Source organism: Bufo bufo, chromosome 6 (assembly GCF_905171765.1).
Source record: "Bufo bufo chromosome 6, aBufBuf1.1, whole genome shotgun sequence".
In the NCBI taxonomy this organism is placed as follows: domain Eukaryota; kingdom Metazoa; phylum Chordata; class Amphibia; order Anura; family Bufonidae; genus Bufo; species Bufo bufo.
The window spans coordinates 173,834,869-173,858,003 of record NC_053394.1 but is presented as its reverse complement, the minus strand read 5'-3'; the positions used below and the strand labels follow the sequence as shown (position 1 = coordinate 173,858,003).

The window sequence follows — 23,135 nt, the reverse complement described above, 5'->3', positions numbered from 1 at the left end:
AACAGCTTTACTTGAATAAACTTGCATCAGAGAACAATCTTCCAGCTTTATCTTGGTTGCCAGCAAGCTTTGGCATAAGTTCTGGCAGGTAAACACATTCGGCTTTGCTTTGCTATCAGGATTGAATAGACACTTTTCCTTTCTGCTGAACTTAGCTTGGTTGTCTGACTCTCTCTTTATCTTTATCCAGAGAACTTCTCCTCCTGGCTTCTGAAGCTTGCAGCTTGGGCCTCCTAGAGATATGCCACCACTGTCTCAGATGAGACAATCCCTTTAAGTTCCCAGTCCACTCCTGGTTAAAGCAATATGGGATTAAAGAGACACTAAGAGTGAGGAGTACATAATCATGCCAAGGGGCAAAGCTTGGACACAAGTGTTCAGCCATACCGCATGGTTTTACCTTCAAGCAAAGTAAATCATACCAATCGCCAGAAATAAATTACATGAAAGGGCGCACGAGAGGCAACAGAATGTGTGTGTGCACCAGCACATACATCACAGGTAGTGTGCAAGCTCTGGTCCACAGTAGGGAAAGGCACAGATGCTGGACTGGTAGGCCTTACATCATTTAGAGAAAGCACCTGAAAGCTTAGGCACATTCTGCCTGAAATTTTATTATTCAGAAAGCAGCAATAGAAATTATGATTTCACACTGAAAATTACAGCTTTTTTAGAATTTTTATAAAAGTAGAATACTTTTCAGGATTTTAAAAACAAAAGATAAGAAGATGGTCATCTAAAGATGCAGATGTTGTAGACCTGGGTACTGCTACCTAGTTTATGTGATCATTCATATCAGTTTCAGAGCCAAGGACATAACATAGGAGCCACATGCTGTAGGTGAACGTGCTTGGGGTTTGGTGAAAAACAATGAACCGAGAAAGTGGTGTCCTGCTAACAAATGTCGTAAAGCAATGCTAATTCTTTTGACATGCCGGTATGTTGTGACTAATTTATCACTGCACATGCCTTCTTCGATAAATTTGCCTTACATCACTGCCATCAAAATGGTTCTCTGCTTTCATACAATACCTACTTTTTAGGAGGTCTCAAAGGGTTTGTGCAGTCATATAAAATGATATAGACAGAATTATGTTCTCATAAACTAATACACTTACCAATTACAAAATGTTTCCAGCTTGGGCTCCTACTCCCATTTCTGACCCCCAATCATGGGACTGTAACTATCTGGCATACACTAATGAGGCAGGACATTCTCACTGGTGACCATTTTGACTTACTCGACCTGTAGCCCGTCCCCACAGCTGGAGCATTCCTGTCCTTTGAAGCTAGTCTGAGCTCAGTGCCCCAGTGACAGAGAGGAGGCCTTGCCACAGCATTGAAGCCCCGCACCTTTAAACTGATAAGGCTGCAATGTATACCACTGCATACAGTCAGTGTCCCCTTTCTCATTTTTTTATATAAGTAAGTCAAGTGGGTGGAGCTTATAAACTTGGTAAGAGAGGGCTTGAACACTCTTAGGGTCCATTCACACGTCCGTATGTGTTTTGCGGACCGCACATCGCTGGCACTCGTAGAAAATGCTTTTTCTTGTCTGCAATTGCGGACAAGAATAGGACATGTTCTATTTTTTTGCGGAACAGAAGTGCGGATCCGTAAATGCGGATGCGGACAGCACATTCCGGCCCAATTGAAAATGAATGGGTCCGCACCTGTTCCGCAAAATTGGAACTGATGAGTACCCATTTTGCGGACGTGTGAATGGACCCTTATTCTGTTAATCAGCAATGGATTTGAGGACAATCTCGCACGCCAGCAAGAATGTCAGTACTGGATATGCTGGAATGGGTGGTGCTCCTATGAATATTTATAAGATATCATTTAAATAAAAAAGGAAAACTGCAAAAAAAATATATTTTAGATTGTAAAAAGAAACTGGTTAAAACAGAAGTTACAGGGTTTTTAAACTCTTTATATATTGATGACCTGTTGTCAGGACTGGCCATCAATATCAGATTAGTGGGAGTCTGACACCTGGCGCTCGCACCAATAAGCTGTTTTTGGAAGGTGCCAAAAACAAAACAGTGGACAGAGCTGGAAATCGCCATGCTGATGTACTGCAGGTCAACTCCCATTCAAGTGAATCGGAGCTGAGTTGCAGTAATAGGAGCTAAGCTATAGTATACCAGCATGGCCACCACAAAAGGGAAGGAGAATTCTGGTTCTGTCCACCATAGAGAAGCTCTATATGCCAAAGGGTGTCTAGGCAGATAACCTTTATTACATAGCTCATAACAGTGTAAATGAAAAGGAGTTGTCTAAACTCTAAAGCTATGTCTGTACGGTATATTTTTGCACTGTGCTCATGCTGCACTTTTAAAGCACATCGTATGATCAAAGTCTAAAACATGCAACCCCTTTAATTTCTTCCTATATGATCAGCTTCCATTTGTTGCTGAAAGTATGGTCATGTGAATGCACAATAACCACGTTCTGGCCCTGTAGATTTGCTTATTGATGGTCATGAAGGTACTTCTACTTGTCACAAAAGAAAATAAGCTGAACTTACCATTTACTTCAATTCTGTAACATTTAGAGATCCTGTACTAGTAGCTGAGACCAACACTAGGGACTAATGCTTTATAAAATGGGTGTTTTTTGCTTATTCACACATGACTGTATGACCTTATAAGTTCTTAGTGGTCAAATACTTGATGCTATGGAGTGCCCCTTAAATTTAATAAAGCCTCTAAAGGTACCCTTTGAATTACAGGGATTGTCTGGCCTTGGAGCAGACAGCCTCTGGGGTCCTAACCTGTGCCCCTGAAAAAAAAAAATGAAAAAAACCCTCACCTGTCCGCAGTCCCAACACTGCTCTATTTCCTGCATCTTCCGGTCCCTGCAGGACCAGGAAGTGGATTTCTCCCGTGACCACTGTTACCAATCACAGACCTCAGCAGTCACAGCAGCCTGAATACTACATCACAGCAGTGATGAACCTTTCAAGCTGCTGAGACCAATGAAGCCTGTGATTGGCCGCAGCATATTTGGGCCCAAGCCACTTCTGGTCCTCTAGAGACCCCAAGTGGCAGGGAACAGAGCAGCTGCGGGACTGTGAACATGTGAGTGGGTTTTTTATGATCAGAGACACGTTAGGACCTCAGAGAATGTCGTCTCCAAGGCCAGACAATCTTTAAATGATCTACCACTTTTTGGAGCCTGTCCGTGATGAGAAGAGAACTTGTGCCATCATAGTATGAAAACTATTTCCAACCTATGTAGTCTACTAAAATGTTCAGGCAATATGGTGCCAGGTCTATAGCACCTGACAAATCTATGTGTCAGTTTTTGTGTGTAAGAGTTCATGTTTCAGAAGTCGTGCCTTCTGAACAAATCCCTTTCCACATTCTGAGCATGAAAATGGTTTCTCTCCAGTGTGAATTTTTTTATGATCGTTTAGTTCTGGCTTTGTCATAAAACGTTTTCCACATTCGGGGCACTCAAAAGGTTTTTCCCCCGTGTGAAACCTCTGATGTTTTACAAAGTCTGTCTTCCACGCAAAGCACCGATTGCATTCAGAACATGAAAATGGTTTCTCCCCTGTATGTGTTTTCTGATGTAAAACCAGATTTGATCTGGAGTAGAAAGATTTACTGCATTCAGAACATGGATATGGTTTTTCCCCTGTGTGAATCCTCTGATGTTTTACAAAATATGAGACGCTTGAAAATGATTTCTGACACTCGGGACACTCATAAGGTTTTTCTCCTGTGTGGATCCTCTGGTGGTTGACGAGATCCGATTTCCATACAAAACACTTTCCGCATTCAGCGCACACATGTGGCTTCTGCCCAGCATGAATTTTCCGATGCAGCAGAACATTTGAACTTGATGAGAAACATTTGCCACATTCAGGGCAGGAGTATGGTTTCTCTCCAGTGTGGATTCTCTGATGCTTGACGAGGTAGGACTTGATGGAGAAACATTTGCCACATTCTGAACATGAATATGGCTTTTCACCTGAGTGGATTCTCTCATGGACAACTAGATCTCCTTTCCAGGCAAATGTTTTTCCACATTCAGAACAGGAAAATGGCTTCTCACCAGTGTGAATCTGTAGATGCTTTGACAGATGTGAAGTTTTCTTAAAACATTTCCCACATTTGGGACAACAAAATGGTTTCTCCCCAGTGTGAATTCTCTGATGGGAAATTAGATTTTCTTTCCGGGTTAGGCTTTTCCCACATTCTCCACAGGTAAATAATCTTTTCCCAGCCTTTGGACCTGAAATGTCTTTTGACAAAGTTGAAATGTCTCCAGGCTCTGTCTCTTGACTTTGAAGTAGATTGGAAGATTCAGAGTTGAGAGTCACATAATCTGTGACATTTTGGACATCAGATGATGCGTGTGCACTAGGACTAAAGGGGCTGAAATGCAAGAGGACAGGATATTCGACTTGAGGATATTGGACCACATCATCTCCCATTTCGAAATGTTCATAGAATGTATACTGTCTGTCTAAACTGTTAATTGAGGAAGATGCATCTGTAAAAGAGGAGAATGGTGAAAAATTAAGAGTAGACTATTTGAGCAATGTTCATAAGATCTAGAGTGCCAAGATGTACCACAACCAACTCTGCTGTTCCAACAATTACCAGGTTACAGCTGGACTCTACTTTCTGATCTCATCTCGACACCCAGGGAATGTCTGCACAGCCATTCAATCTCTAGGGTGGTGACCAGTAGTTGGCTGAACAGGCATTACCTGTATGAAGTATAGAATGTCAGCGTAGGGGGAAATCGATGAGGGGAGTATAGTTTCTTTCTTTTTTTTTTTTTTTTTTTAACTCACTATAAACTCTTTCCCAACATTTTCCACTCCACTGAACAACCCCTTTAATTATATATGCCATTATGGCTGTGGTAACAACATAAGTGTATTACGGTATTTTTTAGTTTCAAATTAAAACAATTTTTATGGCAAATAGTTTTTACTGCCTACATTTTAAATAGGTTTTCTAAAAGGGGTTTTCCTATGTGGACATTTATGGCATATCCACAGGATATGCCATAAATGCCCAATAGGAGCAGGTCCCATCTTTAGGATCTTTCCTATTTTAAGCACGGGCTTTGTCAGATGCCTCCATAAATGGAGAGCATGCCATACATGCGCAAAAGTCTCCATTCACTTCTACAGGAAGTCCCATAGGAGAGAATGGTGAACTTTCCTCTCCATTCCCAGTAGTGCAGGGTAATAGGCCACGGTTCTTCAGATGCAAGTGGGTGCCAGGGGTGGGACATATCTCAAGAACTGAGGCTCCTTCCTCACATATGCCCATTCCATGCAGGAGGCCATGCATGTGCAGCTCTCTCTATTGTTATGAGATTCCCATAGCAGTGCGAGTGCAACACTCTCTCTATGAGACCAGGCTCCTCTCTTGGGATAGGAGTGAGTCACAGAGGTGAGACCTACACCGATTGGACATTTATGGCATATCTTGTGTATATGCCATAAATGTCCCTTTAAAATTTTATTTTTTATTAATCCCCATTATGAAACTTATAATGTAACCTGATGATCATTTATACAGAATGTTTTTGTACAACCCACATCCCAAAGCATTATTGCCTTACAGAAATGGACTGTATTTGGCATGACTTATAGCCACAGAAGACCTGCAGGTTTTTATTAGGCCCCATATGTCAAGGCAACCTATTGGCAAGCTGCTGTTGGGGTGGCAGAGGGAGATCCATCAATCGGTCTACATAGATGCTGCAGTCGCTAATGACTGTAATGCCTAAGTGATTAAATGGACAGGATCAGCGATATATCCAATCTTGGATGCTGCAACATATTACAGCTGGTACCTACTGCTGATAGAATGGGCACAGCTTCCTTTCCGGTTTTATCCAGTAAACGTAACTGTAACGACCTTATAACAATACTGCATTTTGGATGTACAGTTACGTTCATTTGTGGAAATGGGTTCAACTCAGGTCTTTTATCTCAGTTCTCCCAGGCAGAATTTTTTTTTTAGCTATTGGACTGATAAAACTCCTTTTTCAAACGTTTAGTCCAAGGTAAACTGAGCCTCTAAAAGGTTGTGAAAATGCAGCTACAGCTTTCAACAGAAAATTGCTGAAGAGGTTTATCAATATAATATAAAGGTTATAAATAGTTTTTGACTACATGCCATAAGCATTTGGAGAAACTTGGGCTCTAATTACACATCTGTTTAAAAACTTTCATTTTTTGGCTCAGTCATATATCAGGTTTGTCGGTTTTCCTTCATGATGTAATTTCTTTCTTTCAAATTTCTTTTTATTAAGCATAATAAATCGAAATATACACTTATAAACATAAAGGACAACATGTCCAAGGATCATAAAGCAGAGCATTTACATAGAAAAACTCGACAATGGCGCGCATATGAAGTACACATACATACAATACCTCATGTGAAAACCACGACAAATGATGTAGGCACTTAGAAGGAAACAAGGGTGACCATGGTAATCTAAGAGGAATAGAGATTTTAAAACAAGTACTCCTAGGATTTACCCAACCACTTAGCCCAGATTGTCAGATACTTATCGTGTGACAATGTCTCCCAACTAGTCAGCTCCTCAAATCTACAGATCTCGTGCACCTTCTTCCTCCACATCTGCACCGTAGGAGGCTGAACCGAGAGCCACTTTAATGGGATTAAAAGTTTCGCAGCTGAGATAAGGTGTGATAATAGGGAGTGTTTGCTAAGGGGGCAATTGAGATCAGAAAAATTTAGAAGAACAGCTATGGGTGTTAGGGCTGTACTGGCCGGACATATTTTCCTTATTTCGCTAGCCACATCATCCCAAAAAGGGCGGATATCCGGGCAGGACCACCAAACATGCAAAGCTGTACCTTTTCCCGTCAAACACCTCCAACAGTTCTCAGATGCCCCAGGGAACATTCTGCTTAATACATCCGGTGTGCGGTACCACCTTGTAACTATCTTGAACGCGTTCTCTTGTATGGATATGCAGCGGGAGAAACCATGAGAGTGGCTCAAGATCCTTTTCACATCACCATCTGAGAATTGCATATTAAGTTCAGATTCCCACTGGGTAATGTAATGAGGTCTACCCGAATCCCCCAGGTCCAGAGTCTTGTTATATATGTTTGAAAGTAATTTACTTCTAGGGCTAGGGGACTGGAGAACGACATCATACCAAGATGGAATGTACTCCTCCTTAGGGGCGGTGTTCAAGTAGGCTACGCAAATTTTCCTGAAATGTAAGTAATGTAAGTGAGACCAATTGCACGCCCCGAAGGACTTTTTCAAGGACTCTAAGTCAGGGACCTTATCGCCCTTCAACACATCACCTACAGCAACGTTACCAAGGCCAGACCATATGTTAAGAACATCTACATAACCTGGGTTCAGATGATATGGAATTAGGCGGATTGGTGTGAAAGGGGTAAGTCCCCTTGGAAGCGACAGTAGAGACGCAAATTTCTTCCATTCCCTACAGATCCCAACAAATGAGGGGCTAGCTAGGTTGTCACCCCCTACCATAGAGGGCGAGGACTCCCAGAGTTTAATCAGTTCCCCAGGCTCCCACGAAATATTAGCTATCTGGCAGCCTAGTTTAGGAGAATGAGGGTTGAGAATTTCTGAATGGAGTCTCATCAGATTGGCCAAATAATAACTTCTGATGTCTGGGAGGCCAAACCCTCCCCTGGCAATAGGCTGGAACAAACGGCTGTATGAAAGTCTCGGCTTCAACCTCTTCCACACGAAGGAAGAAAAAAGTTTCTGGATCTGAGAAAGGTAGGAAGCTGGAAGGGAAATCGGAAGGGTTTGGAAAAGATACAGTAGCTTAGGGAGGACGTACGTTTTTAAAAGGTTTTTCCTACCTATCCAGGACAGAAAGGGAATTTGAGGTTCTCTAATTGTGCTTTAATGTCCGACAATAGGGGCAAATAGTTTGAATGGTACAGCTGACTAGGGGAGGGCATTAAATTGACGCCCAGATATTTAATATGAGTTGTAGACCAGAGAAAGGGGTAAGAGGATGAAAGGCTAGATAAGGTCTTCCTAGGGAGATTAATGCCCATGGCTGAACATTTAGCCAAATTGACTTTGAAATTAGAGAGATGACCGAATTCGTCTAACAATCTCAAAACCTCTGGGAAAGCAGTGACCGGGTCCGACATTATAAGCAGCATATCATCTGCAAAGGCCGCCACACAGTGGCTAGTGGAGCCGACTTTTAACCCCTTAATAACGTTACTTTGCTTAATTTTCTGAACAAGGGCTTCTAGGCAGAGGATGAAGAGGGATGGGGACAATGGGCACCCCTGTCGAGTTCCGTTAGAGATGTCAAAATAAGGGGACAAAACACCATTAACCCTTACCCGGGCATGGGGAGCCGAGTACAGGGACAGCACAGCTCCCACGAATTTAGGATGGAAACCAAATCTGATGAGAGCAGCCTCCATAAAACCCCAATCCACCCTATCGAAGGCCTTTTCGGCATCGGTACTCAATAGAGCCAGACTACTTTTAGTTCGTAGAGCATGTTGGATTAGCATCTGAACCCTAAATGTGCTGTCCCTGCACTCACACCCACCCACGAAGCCGGACTGGTCAGAAGAGATTAGAGATTTCAAGAAGGGGGCTATTCTGTAAGCCAACAATTTGGCCCATAATTTTATGTCGGCGTTTAGAAGGGATATAGGTCTATAACTAGAAGGGATTACTGGATCTTTATTAGGTTTTGGAAGGACCACAATATGAGCCTCCAGAGCCTGTCTAGCAGGAGGAGCACCATCTAGCATAGAATTAAAATAAGACACCAGGTGAGGTCCCAGTATTTGAAAAAATTTCTTATAGTACGAAATTGGGAGGCCATCGGGGCCAGGGCTTTTACCCGAGGGGGTGGAGGAGAGGATTTTCTGAATCTCTGAAAGGGATGTGGGGGAGGTCAAGGATTCACTGTCTGCCAATGACAGTTTTGGTAAATTGAGCGAGGAGAGGAAAGAGTTGGTAAGGGTGTTTCTGTCCTGGATAGTATTAGGAGATTCCTTCCCCCGGAGGTCATATAGGGCAGAGTAGTAGGAGGTAAAAATCCCAGCTATACCTGGGGTGTCTGCAACTGTCTCATTTCTATCATTGCACATCTTGGCAATATAGGATTGATCATTTCTCTGTTTGATTTGGGCTGACAGTAATCTATTACCTCTATTTCCATGAGCATATTGCCGGTGACGGATTTTTAGATAAGCCTTAGCAGCCTTAACATTCAGAAGGTCTTTCAGCTCCCTCCTTAAAGCAGTCAGAGCCTTCAAATCAGTATCTGATATAGATCGTTTGTGTGCTTGTTCAAGAGAAGAGATCTCTAAAAGTAGGGAATTTAGACGACTGTCACTCTTCTTCTTTAAAAATGCACCTAATGCTATAAATTCTCCCCGCACAACAGCCTTATGGGCCTCCCATACTGAAGCTACACCAGCTTGGGCATTAATAGAAAAATATTCTGTCAGCTTTCCCTCAAACGAGATGGTGTCCGCCTGAGAATTCAAAAGTGTAGGATTCAGGGACCAAACCCACTCCTTCCCAGATACTCCAGGGGCTATAAATGTAAAAGAAACCGGAGCGTGATCCGAGATAGTGATATTATGAATTATAGCATTCCTGATCTGAGGCAATAACCTGTCAGAGACAAAAAAGTAATCCAGGCGTTGGAAGGATTTATGGGGATGAGAATAGTAGGAATAATCTCTTTTATCGGCGTTCAGAGTTCTCCACACATCGCACAGACCCATATTCCTGAGCTTGCTAAGAATCCCCTTCAGTACACCGGCAGAGATCGCAGATTTGTTAGCAGAGGTGTCCAAAAGGGGGTTCAACGCTAAGTTCATATCTCCACCCACTATCAATAGACCTGAGGCAAAAATGGAAATCTTGTGAAGAATCTTGGATAGCCATTTGGGGGTATGGTTATTGGGGGCATATAGGTTGCAAAGGGTAACTTCAACGCCTCCCAAGGTACCCTTTAGAAGAAGAAATCTGCCTTCAGGGTCTGCTAATTCCGCTGTTACACATAGGGGGACATCTTTATGAATTCCGATGCTAACCCCTCTAGTAGCCGCAGAGGAATTACACGCGTGATACCAATGTTGAAAGGAGGAGCGTGCCAGGCTGGGAACCTGACCACTCCTGAAATGAGTCTCCTGCAGCATAGCTATCTGCGTCCTATTCGCCCTCAGCAGATAGGAAGATGCGGCTCCTCTTAATAGGATTATTACCTCCGTTAACATTAAAGGTGGTCACATTAAGTTTTAGGTCAGACATCTATGATTTTAAAACTAGATCGCGGGCTGTCTGAAGTTTGCTCTATGATCCAACAAAAAATACAAACAAAAATCAACAGGAGCCTATTGGAACTTAGGCCCCGCTTAAGCGCATACCAGGTATACACACAGTCATGTGGGTTGGGGAGAACAACCATATGTAGCCTGATCTGCCCAAGCCTCGTGATCCAAGCCTGTGACAGAAAGAAGGCAAATGAACCAACATCATCATTGGAATAGTGAACAAGGAAAATACCAGAACATTTTGTTTGCAGGTCCTGATGGACTGCAAAAGGAAGACCGGAGCTGCAGGGTGCAAGGAATATGCTAGAATCACACTAACTTAAAACAAGAGCAGCCGGTCACATTAGGTATCTGAAAAACAGGCACATCTAGGTGCCACATTCAGTAAAGTGAAAAAACATAAAATGGCTTATAGCTAAATCAATCATTAGCGTCCATCCTAGAGGGGCCTCCGTTTCTTCTGGTCTTCTGCTTCTTAACTGTAGACCATTTCGACGGGATCTGCAACGGTGGCAAATCTTCCTCTAGTGGGATCGGCAACCATGAGGACAGGACCATAGGCTCCAGATTAAGTGGCATCCAAATCTGTAGGAGATCCTCTGGCGTGCGAATCGTAAAACGCTTATTCCCATGAGTGATGAGGAGGCCAAAGGGAAATAACCAGCGATAAGCAATTTTTGAGGAGCGCAGCGTGTCCGTGAGGGGTTTTAACTGCCGCCTCTTTTGCAGAGTAGAAGAGGCAATGTCCTGATATATCTGGACCTTTGAGCCCAGCAGTTGGATTTCTCCCATCGATCTGGCTTTCTGTAATATGGCCTCAGTATCTGTGAAGCTAAGTAGCCCGCAAATAACATCTCTGGGGTTTTCAGAGGGTGAGGGTTTTGCGCGCAGGGCTCTGTGGACTCTCTCCACTACCACACTATTAGCCCTGTCAGAGCCGAGCAGAAGCTCAAAAAGGGACCCCATGACTTTAAATAAATCTTCAGTATCTGCAGATTCTGAAAAGTTCCTGATTCTCAGGTTTCTCCTTCGGCTCCTGTTCTCCTGGTCTTCCAGGAGCAGAAGGGAGTTATTTATTGCCGTGCGATGAGTGTCCAGAGTGACCCTAACTGCAGTATTAAATGTTAGCAGTGCGTCTTGGTTTTGCTCCAGGGTCTCCACTCTATCTCCAATATGGCGGACCTCCGCCTTGATGACCGTCAGGTCGGCAGCTATAGGGGCCAGAGCCCTGGACAGAGCCTCGTCCAGATAGCTCCTAGTAAGGGTTGCAGGATCGCTCACCTCAGGGTGTAAGGGTTCCCTTGCATCAGTGGCGCCTGAGACCGGAGATTCAGAGCGAGGGAGCGGCGCTTCTTTCAGCTGAGGCGCCATCTTGGCAGCGCGCCCAGCCTGCTGCTGGGACTGACGGCTCACAAACTTCTCCATGCTCTGATGTGAGCTCTCCGAGGAAGGTGCCGTGTAGTCCAGAGAGTTCTTCGGCTGTATTTTCACCATACCGATGTGTTGGTGTGCAGGTAAATAGGCTTAGAAGAGGCTCGGTGGCGGGAGCTCAGCTCTCAAGCTTCCACCATCTAACGCGGTCAGGCTCCGCCCCCCCATGATGTAATTTCAATGGGAAGAATATCTCAGAATCCTGCCCTATTTTTCCATTGAAATTTCAACATCGGCTCCTAAGGAAAATGTGAAGAGGGCCAGAGATTTTTCAAGCTCATCATTAATATTAACCCCTTCCCGTCCAGCGCCGTAGCACTATGGCGTGCTGATCGGGCGGTTACAGGAGCGGCGCCCACCCGATTAGCTGCAGGGGACCGGCTGTTCTCGTTAGCCAGACCCCTGCTGTATGAGACAGCATTGGTGAAAATACCGATGCCGGCTCATTGACCCTCGCTATGCTATGGCGTATTTAGCCCAAAATGGTACCAATCAAACCGCCATTTGATCCCACAAAAAATGAGCCCCCACATAAGACAATCACTCAAAAAATAAAAAGCCAATGGCGCCTATAAACCAATCCATCAAAATCTGTGCTGCAAAAGCCATAAGGCGCTCCTTCTATTCTGAATCTCCTGCCATGTGCCCCCCCCCCCAGCAGTTTACCAGCACATATGGGGTGTTGCCGTATTCAGAAGAAAATGGGTAACAAATTATGGGGTGCTTTTTCTCCTGTTACCCCTTGTGAAAATGAAAAATATGGGGCTAAAGCAACATTTTATTGGAAGAAATGAAACTTTTCATTTTCACAGGCAAGTGTTTTCAAATTCCGTAAAAAACGCTTAGGGGGGTCAAAGTGCTCGGTACCCCCCTTAATATATTCTTTGAAGGGTGTAGTTTCCAAAATGGGGTCACTTTGTGAGAGTTTCCACTGGAGGTGTACGTCAGGGTTTCTTCAAATACAAAATGGTTCCCAAAAACCGCTCTAGCAAAATCTGCCTCCAAAATCCATATGGCGCTCCTTTCCTTCTGACCACTGCCACGTGCCCATAGAGCAGTTTACTACCACATATGGGGTATTTCTGTAAACTGCAGAAACAGAGTAATGCATATTTAGGTTTAGTTTGCTGTTGACCCATTTGCTGTGTTGCAAGCAAAAAATTATTAACATGAAAAATCTGCATTAAAAAATGAAATTTTGCTTCCATTTTCCTTTAATTCTTGAGGAACACCTAAAGGGTTAACAAAGTTTGTAACATCAGTTTTGAATAATTTGAGGGGTTTAGTTTCTAAAATGGGGTAATTTATGGGTGGTTTCCATTATGTAAGCCCCTCAAAATCACTTTAATAACTACAGATGTGTCATCGCTACCGCTCCCTTATTTCGCAATTCGTTACTAACTAAATGGGATTTTATCTCCCACAGTCTATCAATACACACCAATGGCAGTAGATGGCGGTGTTGAGTTAAAGTTAATATCGCTATCCGGCTCCTGATACAGCCCGTAGTCATCCCGACACTATACAGGAGCCGGGCGATGGCACCTCAACTGTATATGGTGTTAAGTCAATGGGGACGGATCAGTTTACATTGACACAATATTGGTGCAATTGTAAACGGATCCGTCCCCCATTGACTTTCAATGTAAAGTCAGGAGTCCCTATTAATATACCATCGGATCTGAGTTTTCTCCAATCCGATGGTATATTTTAACTTGAAGCGTCCCCATCACCATGGGAACGCCTCTATGTTAGAATATACCATCGGATTTGAGTTAGATCGTGAAAACTCAGATCCGACAGTATATTCTAACACAGAGGCGTTCCCATAGTGATGGGGACGCTTCAAGTTAGAATATACTAAGAACTGTGTACATAACTGCCCCCTGCTGCCTGGCAGCACCCGATCTCTTACAGGGGGCTGTGATCTGCACAATTAACCCCTCGGGTGCTGCCAGGCAGCAGGGGCCAGACCCCCCCCCCCTCTCTCCCTAGTATAAAAGCATTGGTGGCCAGTGCGGCCCCCTCCCTCCCCAGTATTAAAAGCATTGGTGGCCAGTGCGGCCCCCTCCCTCCCTAGTATTAAAAGCATTGGTGGCCAGTGCGGCCTCCCTCCCTCCCCAGTATTAAAAGCATTGGTGGCCAGTGCGGCCCCCCTCCTCCCTCCCCAGTATTAAAAGCACTCTGGTGAACAGCTAGCGGGGTTAAAAATAGGGCTGGAGGGGTTAAAAATTTATAAAAAATAATTTAACTCACCTTAATCCACTTGTTCGCGCAGCCCGTCTTCTCTTCTGTCTTCTTCTGTGCTGTACACAGGAAAAGCACCTGTGGTGACGTCACTACGCTCATCACATGGTCCGTCACATGATCTTTTACCATGGTGATGGATCATGTGATGACCGGAGTGACGTCACCACAGGTCCTTTTCCTGCACACAGCAAAGAAGAAGATCGGCTGCGCGATCAAGTGGATTAAGGTGAGTTAAATCATTTTTTATTAATTTTTAACCCCTCCAGCCCTATTTTTAACCCCACTAGCTGTTCACCAGAGTGCTTTTAATAGGGGGGGGGGGGCCGCACTGGCCACCAATGCTTTTAATACTGGGGAGGGAGGGCCGCACTGGCCACCAATGCTTTTAATACTGGGGAGAGAGGGGGGTCTGGCCCCTGCTGCCTGGCAGCACTCGATCAGGGGGCTGAGATCCGCACAATTAACCCCTCAGGTGTGGCACCTAAGGGGTTAATTGTGTGGATCACAGCTCCCTGTAAGAGAACGGGTGCTGCCAGGCAGCAGGGGGCAGTTATGTATATTGGAATGGCTTAGGTTCAGAGTGTATATACTGTACAGTGTATCTACTGTATGTATATATATATATATATATATATATCTGGCAATCATGAATCTTGTGTAGTGGTTATCTGCTCACTACAGTACTATTATATGGTAGTAATAAAATGTGCAATTGTATTTTTCTATTTTTTGTTATCTTTTTCTATGTTTTTCTTTTAAATAAGGATACAGGGATTTTTGTGATTTTATGCACAGTAAATTATTAAAAAAATAAATAGATTAATATTTTATATACAGAGCCGACCATCGATCCTATATTTAAATATATGCAAAAGGGTAGACACAGTACTTTCTTATTTAATCTGTTTTGTCCATAGTGATAGTGCCAACATTACAATAAAAGATGGACACTTTACTTTCAGTGAGTCCGCGATCCCGAGATAACACCTGGTGTTATCAAAATCCAATCCACTTGTACAGTCACAGATCTAAAGACATACTGTACACTAATTGAGCGGTGTATACAGATCTACAATAGAATGGTGGATACAGATACAGTACTGTATATAATAGAGCGGTGTATACAGATATATTATACAGATTTATTATGGAAATAAATCCCAGTCTTGACTGAGAGAACATCCTGCAGTGGTTATCATACTGGTTAATGAAGATCAGGATTAGCAGAGCTCAAGAGACCTGGCATTCTATTCATGAACCAGGAGGTGCAGGATGAACAGTGATACAGGTTGAACTTATTGTACTAAAAAGGGTCATGCTCTGGTGGCAAGGACATGAGGGGGAGTTCTAGTACTCCTTATTACTGTCTTTTTTTTTTTTTGCCTTCAACCTTACTACAGTATTTAAATAAATAGTCATTCATACTGGGTACAGATTATGTCTCTAAGCTCTCCGTTTATGTATATAGAGAAACACAAATAATAATATACATTATATCTTCTTATTAACGAAGATAGAAAATATAGCGTTATATTCTCTATCTTAGTTAATTCTAGCAAGCAATTTTTATTTATTATTTGTTTTTCTCTGTATACATCAATATATATTTAGCATATCCAAAGCTACAGGTTGTCTGTTATCACTATGAGGGAGTGGTCTATTGTGGTGGAACTAGAATACATACTATATACACTCAGAAAGATACCATGGATAAATAAAATAAAAAGAATAAAACAGAGTTTCCCCTTCCCACCTCTATTTCTGGTTTGGTGTTACACATTTGGTGTGTTACCCTCCCCCAGCTAAAGAAAGTACTATATGCACTACGTTTTTTTTTTTTTTTAGAACAATAGATAATTGTGGGGGTTGGGATTAGTCACAGCAGTTGTCCAATGGTTTGAAGCACTCTTTCTTTTTGTTAGGAGCTGTAGCTGTGCTCATGCTAAGCACAGTTACAGGACTAACTACAGTACAATGGACTAAATGTACATTCATATATTTATGTATCGATCACAATTATGATTCAGTACATCTAGAATATTAGACTATATATTTGCATATGCAGCTCTATAATATATCCTTATACACCGCTCCATTATGTCTTTACATCTGTGATACAAGTGGATTAGTTTTGGATAACACCTGGTGATACATAGACCGCAAAAAATCCGGTACAACTGCATACAGATATATAATGGAGCGGTGTATACAGATATATAATGAAGTGTTGTATACAGATATGTAATGGAGCAGTGTACAGTATACAGATATATAATGTAGTGGATACAGAGTGTATTTATTAGCTATGTTCCTATAGTGGCTGAATGTTATTACAGTATCGAAAAACATGTACAGTATGGATACATTTGTATTTAGCAAAGCCTTTTGATTATTTCCTCCTTGCCGGCTATATCAGGATAATGTATCAATATAGCAGCAACGCTGTATATATTGGTCTATTTTTGCCTGTAAACTTGTGGCGTATTTTAAAACTTACCCAGCGCTGCAGCTGTATTGATTTATTTATTTTTGTTTTTCATGTAACAATATTATTTGTTTTAATGGTGTCAGTGTTAACCACATAATTCATATTAGGTTTCCATTGCACAATTGTGGAGAAATAGATCCAACATTAAGAATAGCATTATACACTTAAAGGATAAAAAAAACTGATGAATGCAATAATATAGATTGTGTATCTGACATACTTAAAGAAAACTATCTTATTACTTGAAATTGGGACATTCTCTAATAACTTTTTCATATGCTAATGCAGTCCTTGATTATTGTCACGGCTGAGGATGGGGAAAACCCTCCGCCGTGCGGTGCCAGAAGATGGAAAGGTCGCTACTTGGCCAGAACCACAGAATTAGGGAACAGGTCACCTCCTAGAGCTTCCCTAATCTGACCCTGACTCCTAGCTGCATGAGCCGCCCTTGAAGGTAGGAGGGCTCATGCTCAGGAACCTCGGATCCCTACTAACCCTCCGCAGATCCCTGAGCTAGGAGCTGGGTAGACAGCCCGTTCCTCCTGGACGCGGAGAAACAGGAGTCTAAAGTGGCCAAGCTACAAGGGGAACAGAAACAACTTATGGCAATGGCAGGTAAATGCAAACATACACACACTCACCTGCCACAGACAACAAAGCCTGGAACCCATGTGCAAGTGCTGCTGTCCAGAACACAAATGAAGACAGCACACGCCACACATCACACAGGAACCCAGGACCATAAGCTGCAATAACAATGAGACCACACACACACCTTCATAACACCATGTAACGTAATTTATGACCACAAGGGTGGCCCTCATTGACAGATGGTAATAACCAGGAGGATGACTCCAGCTAACCATGGCTGAAGTACCCCTCAGAGTCTGGCATCCAGCAGGAGCTAAATAGCCCCAAGTGGCCACACACAGACACACCCAGTGTTCACACACTAAGAAGGGAGTTAACCCTTCCTACACCAGGCAAGGGAAAAAGCCACTTAAAGGGGAAGTGTCCAAATAAACATCACACTGCAGCTGTTACCGCAGGCAACGACATGTGTGGCAACCATGTCCTGGGAGTCAGCCAGAAGACCGAGACACTGCCACCACATGTACACAATACCAAACGTTGCCACGGGCAGCCACAGTGAAGGGAAGTGTCACAGTGCACACCTACATAAACCTTGTGCACACCAGACATACAAAGTGCATACATACACACACACCCAACCAGGTGTAACCGCATGCACTTGACAGCAAGCTGCCTAGCAACAGCTCAGGCTGCTATACTGCCAAGTACAAACATGTTGCCAGCGGCAACCACACATGAGGCAACATACCAGCAGCCCTCACCATGTGCAACTGCATGCAGATCCTGAGTCACGACCATAAACATGGGTGTGACAATTATCACATGTTTGGCTTTTTCTGAACAAGTGAGGGAGTCTGTTTAACACTATATGGTGTTACTTTACACCCTCAGTATGGCTACAATAGGATCTAATACAGACAAGCAGTGGAGTCAACACAGAAAAACCCTATACAACCCCATACATATCTTGGGATCGAGGACTCACTGAAAGTAAAGTGTCTATTTTTTTATTCTAATGTTGGCACTATCGCTATGGACAAAACACATTAAATAAGAAAGTACTGTGCCTACCGTTACTGTAATTTTGTGTGGGGAGGAGGATCTGTTAGGAGATGGAAGGGTAAGGTGTGCCTTGCCATGTGTACAGTACAGTACAGTATGGCCTTTTTATAAGGACCAGGCTGCAGGAGATGGGTGTATTATCCTGATATAGCGATACTGGCATTTAGGCAAAAGGGGGTATAGATAGAAATATCACTACTGGGGATGATGAAATTAGATATCAGGTATATAGCTATATACTGTATATCTAGTGTTCCATATAGGGTCAGTAGTGTATGATATTTATTTATAGGGCGTCTCAGCCTACCCTGTTATTACCAAATCACTGTTAGGGGAATAAAAAACGTGCACAAGGACAATCCATAAATTAAAAAGAAGACATGAATAACAAAAGGCTGTGCGTATGTACAGTATGTCTTTAAATCTGTGACTGTACAAGTGGATTGGATTTTGATAACACCAGGTGTTATCTCGGGATCGCGGACTCACTGAAAGTAAAGTGTCCATCTTTTATTGTAATGTTGGCACTATCACTATGGACAAAACAGATTAAATAAGATAGCTATTGTCCTGATTTTAGTTAACCACCTCCGGACCGCCTAACGCAGGATTGCGTTCCGGAGGTGGCAGCGCTGCGCAGAGTCACGCATATACGCGTCATCTCGCGAGACGCGAGATTTCGCTCAAAGCCGGCCCGCGCATGTGCATCGCGGGCCGGCAAAATTAAAAGAAGTATTTCGTCACCAGCCTGCCAGCAACGATCATTGGCTGGCAGGCTGGCGATTTTCAAAAAATCCAATCCAAAGTCATATAACAGATCATATTAGTAAATATGATCTGTTATATGGCTTGTCTGCTCCTGTGCTGGTCCTTTTCGTCGGTTGGATCCAGCACAGGAGCAGACTGAACTGTGAGTAGCACCAACACTACACCTTAGCCCCAGATCACCCACCTGCACCCCAATTAACCCTTTGATCACCCCTTTGATCGCCCCTGTCAATCACTAGTGAAAGGAAAAAAAGTGATCAGTGTAAACTGTCACTTTTTTTTTTTCACTGGTATTGGCTGTTAGGTTTTAGGGATAGTTTAGGCCCCTTGGTTAGGTAGTTAGCGTCAGTTAGCGCCCACCCCACTGCACCGCAGTCACTTTTATTCGCTGTTTAGCGTATCGCTAATCAGCATTTGTACTTTTATAGTATCTGTAAGTGATCAAAACTGATCACGGTCAGATCTATAATAGTATTAGTGTCACTTTAGTTCGCCCTCCACCCAAAACGCAGTGTTTGCCCGATCAGGCCTGATCGGTCGCCCACACGTGCGTTCACCCACGCCCGCCCCACCGCAGTGACAAAAAATATATATTTTTTGATCACTGCACATTCATTTTACACGCACTGCGGCGATAAAAAAATCAGTTTTGATATTTTTTATCAACCGCAGCGGCCTCCGGTACTTCGCTAGCCTCCCCTTTGTAAGACAGGTTTGCTTTTTTTCTTGGGTAGTCTCAGGGAATACCCCTAAATTTAGTAGTCCAAAATGTCAAACAGGGGGTATTCTTCTGAAGAGGCCTACAGGATTCTGACCCAGTCGGATGAGGAGTGGGAACCCTCATCTGACGAATCTAGCGGGTCAGAATATGAACCTGTGGAAAGCAGTGGCTCTCTGACCCAAAGTTCGGACGAGGAGGTGGAGGTCCCTGGCAGCACCAGGCGTACCCGGCCCCATGTCGCTAGACCACAGGTTACGCAGGATCCGCTTCAAGAGCAGCAGAGTGGGGCTGTCGCTGCCGGATCACGTGGTGAGGCATACACCAGCAGCGCAGCCCTTCCTGGACCTAGTACCAGCACTGCCGTACAACCTGGTGAAGTAGCGAGCACCAGAAGGGCAGTTGAAGCTGGTACGGTGGCACGTGCAATAGTTACCCCGTCGCAGCCACCGCACAGACAGGCCCGTAGAGCCCCTAGAGTCCCTGAGGTGCTGGCAAATCCTGATTGGCAGTCACCAACTTCAGCCGCACCAGTAGTTCCCCCTTTCACCGCCCAGTCTGGAGTTCGGGTTGAGACGGCTCAAATCGGTTCGGCCCTGGGATTTTTTGAGCTGTTCTTGACTGCGGAGCTCTTGGACTTAGTCGTGGCAGAGACCAACCAGTATGCCACACAATTTATAACCGCTAACCCGGGAAGCTATTATGCCCAGCCTTTCCGGTGGAAACCAGTCCAAGTTTCCGAACTTAACATTTTTTTGGGCCTTCTCCTCAACATGGGCCTGACAAAAAAGCATGAATTGCGGTCATATTGGTCAACGCACCCAATTCATCACATGCCCATGTTCTCTGCTGCTATGTCCAGGACACGATTTGAGACCATCCTGCGTTTCCTGCACTTTAGCGACAACACCACCTCCCGTCCCAGAGGCCACCCTGCTTTTGACCGGCTCCACAAAATTCGGCCCCTCATAGACCATTTCAACCTGAAATTTGCAGATTTGTATACCCCTGAGCAAAACATCTACGTAGACAAGTCCCTAATACATTTTACCGGGCGCCTTGGCTTCAAACAATACATCCCAAGCAAGCGTGCCCGGTATGGGGTCAAATTGTATAAGCTCTGTGAAAGGGCCACAGGCTATACCCACAAATTTCGGATCTATGAGGGAAAAGATCAGACCCTGGAGCCGGTCGGTTGCCCTGACTACCTGGGGAGCAGTGGGAAGACAGTCTGGGACTTGGTGTCACCCTTATTCGGCAAGGGGTACCATCTTTATGTGGACAATTTCTACACAAGTGTGGCCCTCTTTAGGCATTTGTTTCTAGAACGGATTTGCGCCTGTGGCACCGCGCGAACTAGTCGCGTGGGCTTCCCCCAACGGCTTGTAACCACCCGTCTTGCAAGGGGGCAGAGGGCTGCCTTGTGTAACGAAGAACTGCTCGCGGTGAAATGGAGAGACAAGCGTGACGTTTACATGCTCTCCTCCATTCACGCAGACACGACAATCCAAATTGAGCGAGCAACCCGTGTCATTGAAAAGCCCCTCTGTGTCCACGACTATAATGCGCTCATGGGAGGGGTGGACTTCAATGACCAGATGTTGTCTCCGTATTTAGTTTCCCGCAGAACCAGACGCTGGTATAAGAAGGTGTCTGTATATTTAATTCAATTGGCGCTCTACAATAGTTTTGTTCTCTACAGTAAGGCTGGGAGAACAGGATCCTTCCTCAAATTCCAGGAAGAGATCATCGAGAACCTCCTTTACCCAGGAGGTTCCGTGGCCCCATCCACCAGTGTAGTTAGCCGTCTACACGAGCGACATTTCCCCAGTGTCGTTCCTGGTACCTCAACCCAACCGTCACCCCGAAAAAGATGTCGTGTCTGTAGCAGGAGTGGAATAAGGCGTGACACCCGCTATTTCTGTCCTGACTGTGCTGACCACCCTGCCCTATGCTATGGAGAGTGTTTCCGGAAGTACCACACACAGGTACACCTAGCATAGGGATCACATCTCACCAGGACAGGCACACAGGGCTATTAGGGCCCATTCACTCACAGCTGCTGCAAACCTCTCCTTTCACCTGGGATAAAGTGCATAACGTACTTCGCCACATCTTTGGGCGATTTGCGCTTTGCACATTGTCCCATGGGGAAGGAGAGGTTTGTTCTATAAAGGTAAAAAAAACGAAACAAAAAAAAAAATACCGGTAAGTAAAAAAGTTAAACGTTCAGTTAAAAAAGTTTAAAAAAAGTTTCTATGTTCTGTTCAACAGTTAATAAAGTTATTGCTTTGCGGCCTGGTTTTTTCTTTTTTGTTTTGTTTTTTTTACCTTTCAGGTGGACCAACCGATCGACCAGCTGCAGCACTGATGTGCATTCGGACAGAAGCATTGCGCTGCTGTCAGATTACACGCAAGTCGGTGTATGCGGCGCTGCAAGACGAGATTTCTCCTCTGCAGTAAAAGATACGTTTGCCGAGGCATATGAGCTGAGGAGGTGGCGGTGTTCATATACTTTGGCAAACACTTTGTATATATAAAAAAAAAAATCCCGGCAATGATTTATTCATCCACATCGATTGATGTGAATGGAGAAATCTGGTTTGCCAGGGCATACGAGCTGAAGTGGGTATGGATGTTGGGCGGAGCTCCTATGTCCTGGCAGACGCCTTTCCCCTCCTTTTTCTTTTTTTGGCAGAGATTTTTTCATCCACATTGATCGATGCGAATGAAGAAATCTGTGCCGTTCATTTTTTTCTTTCAGCCCAGAGGCTGAACGGAAAAAAAAAATCTCATTACCCGTATGCTCAATATAAGGAGAATAGCAGAAACTCCTAATGCTGGGCATACATGTAATGATTGCGGAGACCCTCAAATGCCAGGGCAGTACAAACACCCCACAAATAACACCATTTTGGAAAGAAGACACCCCAAGGTATTCGCTGAGGGGCTTATTGAGTCCATGAAAGATTGAAATTTTTGTCCCAAGTTAGCGGAAAGGGAGACTTTGTGAGAACAAAATCAAAAAAATCAATTTCCGCTAACTTGTGCCAAAAATTTTTTTTTTCAATGAACTCGCCATGCCCCTCATTGAATACCTTGGGGTGTCTTCTTTCCAAAATGGGGTCACATGTGGGGTATTTATACTGCCCTGGCATTTTAGGGGCCCCAAAGCGTGAGAAGAAGTCTGGTATCCAAATGTCTAAAAATGCCCTCCTAAAAGGAATTTGGGCACCTTTGCCCACCTAGGCTGCAAAAAAGTGTCACACATGTGGTATCTCCGTATTCAGCAGAAGTTGGGGAATATGTTTTGGGGTGTCATTTTACATATACCCATGCTGGGTGAGATAAATATCTTGGTCAAATGCACACTTAGTATAAAAAAAAAAGGGGAAAAGTTGTCTTTTGCCAAGATATTTCTCTCACCCAGCATGGGTATATGTAAAATGACACCCCAAAACACATTCCCCACCTTCTCCTGAGTACGGAGATACCAGATG

At 44.0% G+C, this 23,135-nt stretch overlaps 1 protein-coding gene across 3 annotated transcripts in view; it reads right to left on the bottom strand.

The window, feature by feature from the left end:
- Nucleotides 1-1,696: 1,696 nt before the first annotated feature.
- The window catches only part of LOC121006074 (oocyte zinc finger protein XlCOF22-like), a 32,795-nt gene continuing 11,356 nt past the window's right edge, over nucleotides 1,697-23,135 (bottom strand). For all 3 annotated transcript variants that reach the window (XM_040438970.1, XM_040438971.1, XM_040438972.1), the window contains one exon: nucleotides 1,697-4,506. In XM_040438970.1, the coding sequence (XP_040294904.1) occupies nucleotides 3,296-4,506 (1,211 nt within the window). In that variant the 3' untranslated portion in view covers nucleotides 1,697-3,295. The remainder of the gene's footprint in view (nucleotides 4,507-23,135) is intronic.